This window comes from Lethenteron reissneri, chromosome 19 (assembly GCF_015708825.2).
Source record: "Lethenteron reissneri isolate LAM-NWPU_2019-01 chromosome 19, ASM1570882v1, whole genome shotgun sequence".
In the NCBI taxonomy this organism is placed as follows: Eukaryota; Metazoa; Chordata; class Hyperoartia; order Petromyzontiformes; family Petromyzontidae; genus Lethenteron; species Lethenteron reissneri.
The window spans coordinates 86,878-95,606 of NC_083797.1; the positions used below are offsets into that span (position 1 = coordinate 86,878).

Here is an 8,729-nt window from a genome sequence, read left to right on the forward strand (position 1 = left end):
TCCTCGCGAGCCAGGGTACGGTTCCTCCACGACGCCTCCATCCAAGGGAAGGGAGTTTCGAAACAATCTTTAAGTGATTCACCAACCCTCGCTGCTGCTGCTGTCTCCACACAGCGCTGGGTCACACTCGGATACACGTGGATCAGGTGTGGCCATCCACGGGGGCGGGGGAGGAGTGGGGGTGGAGGAGGGGGAAGGGGGTGGAGGAGGGGGAGGAGTGGGGGTGGAGGAGGGGTGGGGGAGGGGGTGGAGGAGGGGGAGGGGCAGGGGGTGGAGAGGGGGAGGGGCAGGGGGTAGTGAAAGGGGGAGGGGCAGGGGGTGGAGAGGGGGAGGGGCAGGGGGTAGTGAAAGGGGGAGGGGCAGGGGGTGGAGAGGGGGAGGGGCCAACATGTGAGTACCCACGAGGCAGACTGAACGCACGTGAGTTTATTCGTAGTGATACTGAAGGGGCGTATCTGGTACTCAGTGCAACTCCTCAGAAGGCAGCGTAACACGTGGTCGCCAGACAAGGCGTGTGTCATCTTTAACTCTCTCGTCAGCCCCCCCCCCATCAAGGCGCGTGCGAAGCGCAGTCTCCAACTGCGACCATCCTCTCCGTCTCTCCCCCGGGCGCTCTACGTACGCGTCTTGAACAAGGGCCAACGCCCGAAACGTCACATATTACATCCTTCACCGTTCAAGGCTACAAAGACAAAGATTCCCCCATATAGCCTCAACATACTGTTGAGGAAAGTGCTTTTCGCGAGTAGCACCTGTGAAGGCCGACACGTCTCTCGAGTGGCGACGTTTACACACCGCACCAGCTACTCATTTGTCAAGGCTACACAGACAGACACACAGACACACACAGACAGACACACAAAGACACACACACAGACACAGACATACAGACACAGACAAGACACACAGACACACACAGACACACACAGACAGACACACAGACACACACACAGACACAGACATACAGACACAGACAGACAGACACACAGACACACACAGACAGATACACAGACACAGACAGACACACACACAGACACACACACAGACAGACACACACAGACAGACACACAGACACACACACAGACACACACACAGACAGATACACACACAGACAGACACAGACACACACAGACACACACACAGACACACACACAGACAGACACACACAGACAGACACACAGACACACACACAGACACACACAGACACACAGACAGACACACACACAGACAGACACAGACACACACACAGACAGACACACACAGACAGACACACAGACACACACACAGACACACACACACAGACACACACACAGACACACACAGACACACAGACAGACACACACACAGACAGACACAGACACACACAGACACACAGACAGACACACACACACACAGACAGACACACACAGACACACACACAGACACACACACACAGACACACACACAGACACACACAGACACACAGACAGACACACACACAGACAGACACAGACACACACAGACACACAGACAGACACACACACACAGACAGACACACACAGACACACACAGACACACACACAGACAGATACACACACAGACACACACAGACAGACAGACACACACACAGACAGACACACAGACAGACACACACAGACACACACAGACAGACACACGTACGGCGTCATTGGCGCGACGCGCTGCAGCTCGCTTGGCGTGAGTAAGACGCAGCGACTAAACTTGGCACTGGGGGGGGGCAGGAGGGGGTGGCCGAGCCTGGCGAGTGTTGTTCGTGTTGGGGCTCGAGCTGTCCTCGCTCTCCGATTCGCCGTCACTCTGGAACGGCGACGGCGTTGGACAGCGCGCACGACCTCTTCACAGGCGCGGTGGGGGTGCTGGGCTTCACTTCTGCTCGCTCGCTGGCGCGGGATTTGCTCCACCACCGCCGCCGCTCTCGTTGTCGCCGCCTCCCTGGCTGCTCTGCAGCTGCCTCTGCGCCTCCAGGAAGGGGTACATGCAGCGGTCGGCGCCCAGGAAGCGGTAGAGCGACGAGAGGGCTTCGGAGGGCAGGAAGCTGGCGCGGTGGTGCGTGGCGGGAGGGAGGGGAGGGGGGCAGCGTGGTGATGTTATTCGTGGTCCACGGTTCGTGCTATCAGCATCATGGTTATGATTATCATGTCACCATCGTAGTCATAATCATCATCGTGGTCAGCATCATCATCGTGGTCATTATCTGGGTCATCATCATCACGGTCATCATCATGGTCACCTCATTCCTGCTGACATCATCCTGACCGTGATAGATAAGCGGCCAACGCGCCTGCTGCTGCTGCTGCTCATCTCCGTCTCTCCACACGAAGCTACAACAGCGTCTTCCACACAGCCCATAGGCCCCACACTTCTCCACACAGCCCATAGGCCCCACGCTTCTCCACACCACCCATAGGCCCCACGCTTCTCTACACAGCCCATAGGCCCCACACATCTTTACACAACCCATAGGCCCCACACTTCTCCACACAACCCATAGGCCCCACGCTTCTCTACACAGCCCATAGGCCCCACACATCTCTACACAGCCCATAGGCCCCACACATCTCTACACAACCCATAGACCCCACACTTCTCTACACAACCCATAGGCCCCACACTTCTCCACACAACCCATAGGCCCCACACATCTCTACACAGCCCATAGGCCCCACACTTCTCTACACAACCCATAGACCCTACACTTCTCTACACAGCCCATAGGCCCCACACTTCTCTACACAGCCCATAGGCCCCACGCTTCTCTACACAGCCCATAGGCCCCACACATCTCTACACAACCCATAGGCCCCACACTTCTCTACACAGCCCATAGGCCCCACACTTCTCTACACAGCCCATAGGCCCCACGCTTCTCTACACAGCCCATAGGCCCCACACATCTCTACACAGCCCATAGGCCCCACACTTCTCTACACAACCCATAGGCCCCACACTTCTCTACACAACCCATAGGCCCCACACTTCTCTACACAGCCCATAGGCCCCACACTTCTCTACACAACCCATAGGCCCCACACTTCTCTACACAACCCATAGGCCCCACACTTCTCTACACAACCCATAGGCCCCACACATCTCTACACAGCCCATAGGCCCCACACTTCTCTACACAACCCATAGGCCCCACACTTCTCTACACAACCCATAGGCCCCACACTTCTCTACACAGCCCATAGGCCCCACACTTCTCTACACAACCCATAGGCCCCACACTTCTCTACACAACCCATAGGCCCCACACTTCTCTACACAACCCATAGGCCCCACGGCCGTCTGGGAGTCTTTACCGTCAGCAGCATTGGTTCAGGACAAGCAAAGCTCTGGAGCGGTGTTGACATGCATTGCTTGCTTGAGTCAATGCTGGTGAACTGCCAGATGTTTATCAGCAAGGACCCGCTCTGCTACATGTGGCTCCTAATTGACGATCAGCGTTACCATGGTGATCGCCATGATTGCGATGATCGGAATAGACTGTGTGGGGGGGGGGGGGTTAAAGGTTAGAAATGTTGCATTGGAGGCATGAAGTGGAGGTTACAAAGGGGTGGAGGGATGGGTGATTGGGATCGTGGAGGGATGTACGGGTTAGGGATGGGAGGATGCGGTGCCCCGAAAAGATGAGCTGGGTGGAGGATGAGGAGGAGGGTGGAGGATGGGGTGGAGGATGAGGATGAGGGTGGAGGATGAGGGTGGAGGGTGAGGATGGAGAGGGTGGATGGTGAGGAGGGTGGAGGATGAGGAGGAGAGTGGAGGATGAGGGTGGAGGATGAGGTTGGTAGAGGATGGAGAGGGTGAGGAGGGTGGAGGATGGGGTGGAGGATGAGGGTGGAGGATGAGGGTGCTAGAGCCTGAGGGTGGAGGGTGAGGTTGGTAGAGGATGGAGAGGGTGGAGGCCCACCTCTTGAGGAACACCACGAGGTACATGAGGCGAGGGATGCAGATGAGGGGCTGGTCCGTGAGGATGGCGCGCACCGCCTCGCTCACACAGCGCTCCGGCCGCAGCGGCGGCAGCAGCAGAGACTCGATCTCACGGCTGAATCGCACGGAGACACCGTGGGGACACGGGGAGACACATGGGGACAAGGGGTGGCACACAGGGACACGGGGTGGCACATGGGGACACTGGTGGGCGTGGGGACACTGGGAGGCACACGTGGACACAACCGCCTCTACCTGTACACCTCCTCCCTCTATTCAACCACCTCCCCCTGGAGTCAAACACCTCCTTCTGCCCGTGGCGCCGCACCCCACTCGCTCCTCGCCCCCCTCCCCGCATTTGTGTGACCAGGTGGGTCCCAGGTGGGTCCCAGGTGGGTCCCAGGTGGGTCCCAGGTGGGTCCCAGGTGGGTCCCAGGTGGGCCCCAAGTGGGCCCCAAGTGGATCCCAAGTGGGCCCCAAGTGGATCCCAAGTGGGCCCCAGATGGGCCCCAAGTGGGCCCCACAATCGCCGCTGCGTTGGCCCCTCACCGGATGTGGCAGCCCCTGAACATGCCCGTGTCCACCAGGTATGGGCACACCAGCGTGGTCTTCACGCCGCCCTTGCCCATCGCCTTGATCTCGTGCGCCAGAGACTCGTGGAAGCCGACAGCCCCGAACTTACTGGCGCAGTAGTCCTGTTGGGAGCGGGTGGGACGCGTCAGTGCAACATCATCACCTGGTATGACGTCTTCGCCATCGCCATCATCACGTTCATCATCATCACGGTCATCATCATTATCACGGTCATCACGATTATCATCACGATCCTAATCGTAATCACGCGGTCATCATCATCATCACGATCATCATCATCACGATCATCATCATCACGATCCTAATCGTAATCACGCGGTCATCATCATCATCACGATCATCATCATCACGATCATCATCATCACGATCCTAATCGTAATCACGCGGTCATCATCATCATCACGATCATCATCATCACGGTCGCCATCATCACGATCCTAATCGTAATCACGCGGTCATCATCATCATCACGATCATCATCATCATCACGATCCTAATCGTAATCACGCGGTCATCATCATCATCACGATCATCATCATCACGATCATCATCATCACGGTCATGCTAATTCAAGACGCGTGCGCGTTCATCCGTGTTGATTCTGTGTAGGCGAGGTTGAGGACTCAAGTGGCCAGGATAGGGGGTTGCCATTCGCAAGAGCGACCTGTGTTCATTTGGTGCAGGGGTCGGCAACGAGAATAATACGATGGTTTTTGAAGTCGGTAAAAAACCCTCAATATTTCAAGAGGCGCAATGCCACTGTGTGGTGAATACGAGACGGTGGGGTCACCGATAAGCGACGTCACCAAGCAGCAGTCCTTAAAGAGCCGCAGGTTGCCAACCCCCGATTGAGTGGATGGGTGAGTGGGCGAGTGAGTGAGTGAGTGGGTGAGTGAGTGAGTGGGTGAATGGGTGGGTGAGTGAGTGGGTGAGTGAGTGGGTGGGTGAGTGAGTGAGTCGGTGAGTGAGTGAGTCGGTGAGTGAGTGGGTGAGTGAGTGAGTGGGTGAGTGAGTGAGTGGGTGAGTGGGTGAGCGAGTGAGTGAGAAATGTTTAACGCGGTGAAAATCAAAGAGACCAGGATAGAGTAGCACTTGTCCGAATAGCTTCGAGTGGCCTATACGGTGGATCTTTGTCTTTAATGAGTGTGGGGAGCGGTGGCGCAGTGCTTAGCGCACTGCGCTACGAACTTGCCGGCGATTCCCGCATACAGCCACCATCACCAGTGACCATAAGCCGAACAGGTCCTGGGCCTCCGCTAGGTCGACTCAGCCTCAAGTGACTAGCTGGTGTAACGTGTAAAGTGTGGGCACAGTACCGGGGAGACAAAGGCGACCGGGCGTGGTGCGGTTCTGACCACACCACGCCCCCCTCGTGCGCCGTGGCGGCCTTCCACAAGCAGCACTTGCCCCAACGGCCTGCCGAGGCTATACGGGGGTGGGGGGGGGGGGCCTTTGTCTGTGTGAGCTCGCTTGCCTCCACCCCCGCGGTGCTGAAGAGGCCCAGGGCGCTGGCGATGGTCACGATGTGTCCATGGTTCTTCTCCACCATGTCCGGCAGGAAGGCCTTGACCGTCTGAGGTCAACCGGTCAGAGAGAGGGAGAGAGGTCATTAGCTCAAGGAGAGGGGTCATTGTGAGAGAGGTCAAGGAGACGGGTCATCGTGTGAGAGGTCAAGGAGAGTGGTCATTGTGAGAGAGGTCAAGGAGAGGGGTCGTCGTGAGAGAGGTCAAGGAGAGGGGTCATTGTGTGAGAGCGGGAGAGGTCAATCGGTCGCGGAGAGAAGCCATTTGGTCGCCAAACGAGGAGTTCACAGAGCCACGTGATTTCGGGATCTTGCATCGTCGTCCCAACAGCCCCTCACGGTCACGTGCGCGGTACCAATTCACTCTCTCGCGCGCACGCTCGCCTCGCTTGATTAAGCGACGAGGTGGAGGGGTGGTGGTGGATGGGGGTGGGGGTGGTGGGGCTGGTGGGCCAATTAGCGAGCACCACGAGTGAGGGGATAAGCCGGTCTCCGTCGATCCGAGTCACGATGCGAGCTGATCCCCGTCACGAGGGCGCGCTCAGGAGGAGGATTAGCGCCTCGCCTGCCGCTCGCCTCCTCCACAACTTCGACTAAGAGCAACGCAACCCTCGCCGTGGTCGGTGGTAGTTGGAGTGTGCCCTTGATTCAACCCAGGAAGACATCGCCGAGAAGTCTCACGACTCCTTATCAGGAGGATCCGGCTATGCTGGGATGATTGGCCATGGATTTTGTGATGGGTGGTGGGTCTCTGTGTGAGTCTGTAAGACTGTGTGGGTCTCTGTGTGAGTCTGTAAGACTGTGTGGGTCTGTGGGTCTCTGTGTGAGTCTGTAAAACTGGGTGGGTCTGTGGGTCTCTATGTGAGTCTGTAAGATGTTGTGGATCTTTGGTTCTCTGTGTGAATCGATCCGTCTCTGTTCCATGGTCAGTGTCAGCGTGTCACTACAAGTGTGCCAGTGAGTGTGCCTCTGTCGGTGTGTGCATGTCATTGTCACAGTGTGTTACTACGTGCGTGCCACTGTCAGTGTGTCACTGTCAGTGTGTGTCACTGCCAGTGTGTCACTGCGAGTGTGCCAGTGAGCACGTGTCACTGGCACACACTCTCACTCTCTCTCACACACACACTCTGTCACTCTCACACATACACAGGCACACACACTCTCTCACATACGCACACTCTCACACACACTCTCTCACACACGCACACTCTCTCTCACACACGCACGCACACACTCTCTCACACACGCACACTCTGTCACTCTCACACACATACGCACACACTCACACACACACTCTGTCACTCTCACACACATACACAGGCACACACACACACCCTCACCCACGCGCGCACGGACCCATCGTCCTCCACGCACCCAGAAGTGCGCGGTGCAGTTCACGGACAGAGTCCTCTCGATGAGGTGGTCGGGGCAGTCGAGGAGGGGTCTCCCCGACACCACCCCGGCGTTGTTGATGAGCATTGTCGGGTGGCGGCCCATCTCGTGCCGCACGCTCGCGGCCACGCGGTACACCTCGGCCCTGCGGCTCACGTCGCACGCGAACGCCACGGCGTGGGCCCCCAGCGACTCGCGAAGTTCGCGCGCCGTCACCTCGACCGCGGCGCCGTCGATGTCCCAGAGGGCCACGGCGGCCCCCCGCGAGGCGAGCTCGCGCGCGAAGAGGCGTCCCAGGCCCCCCGCGGCGCCCGTGACGACGCAGAGGTCCTGCGCCACGCTCTTGGGACGAGGACGCACGACCCAGCGCGAGCCCGCGGCCAGGAGGGCGCGCAGCACGCGGCCCACGGTCAACACGAGGTCCAGTAACACGTGCATGGTGGGTGGAGTGGGTGCGTGGAGTGGGTGGGTTGTGGGCGAGTGGGTGAGAGTGAGTGTGGAAGTGTGGGCGAGTGGCTGGGTGGAGAGTGTGTTGGCGAGAGGATGGGTAGGTGAGTGGGTGGATTGTGAGTGAGTGGGTGAGAGTATGGGTGGGTGAGTGGGTGGGTGGGTTGTGGGTGAGAGTGAGTGTGGAAGTGTGGGCGAGTATCTGGGTAGTGAGTGAGTGGGCGAGAGGATGGGTGGGTGGAGTGGTGGATTGTGAGTGTGGAAGTGTGGGCGAGTGAGTCTGAGTGAGTGTGGTGGGGGTGTTAAAGAGAGAGTGTGTGGGGTGAGTGTAATAATAGGTGCTCGCTAACAGCGGTGATCGGTCCAGCAGTGAGAGTACTGAATACGTGGTGATGGACTCTGTCTATGGAGTCTGGTGAAACAGACCCTGGGTATGACGCCTCCTCTATCACCTCCTCTATGACCTCCTCACTGCTTCGGGAGTCGCTCTGCGCTCGAGGTCCGCGTCCCTCCACATTTAAAGGATGTGGGGGGGGGGGGGGGGGGTCACTCCCGCCCCCTCGCGCGCCACCCTCCCGGGGGGGGGGGATGAAAATCACGAGTTTCACTTCGAGATGAGAGCCGGGAAGCCAGGCTCCATCGCGAGGGACACTCAATCCCATACTCCACCTCCTCTTCCCCCTCTCCTCCCACTCACCTCCACCTCCCTCTCTACTCGTCCTCCTCACCTCCTCCTCCCTCTCCTCCACCTCCTCCCTCTCTCCGCCACCTCCTCCCTACTGATCCTCCGCCACCCTCCTCCCCACCCCTCTTCATTCCGCGAGTT

General features: G+C 58.2%; 1 protein-coding gene across 1 annotated transcript; it reads right to left on the reverse strand.

Annotated features, from left to right (window-relative positions):
* Positions 1–1,035: 1,035 nt before the first annotated feature.
* LOC133344075 (retinol dehydrogenase 10-like) lies at positions 1,036–8,394 on the reverse strand. Its single transcript, XM_061554019.1, has 5 exons — positions 7,439–8,394; positions 6,017–6,115; positions 4,498–4,643; positions 3,929–4,063; positions 1,036–2,053 (listed from the first exon to the last, which is right to left on the reverse strand). Exons 1-5 carry the CDS (start codon positions 7,892–7,894, stop codon positions 1,882–1,884), a joined length of 1,008 nt encoding a protein of 335 aa, XP_061410003.1. The 5' UTR covers positions 7,895–8,394; the 3' UTR covers positions 1,036–1,881.
* Between the last annotated feature and the right edge of the window lie 335 nt (positions 8,395–8,729).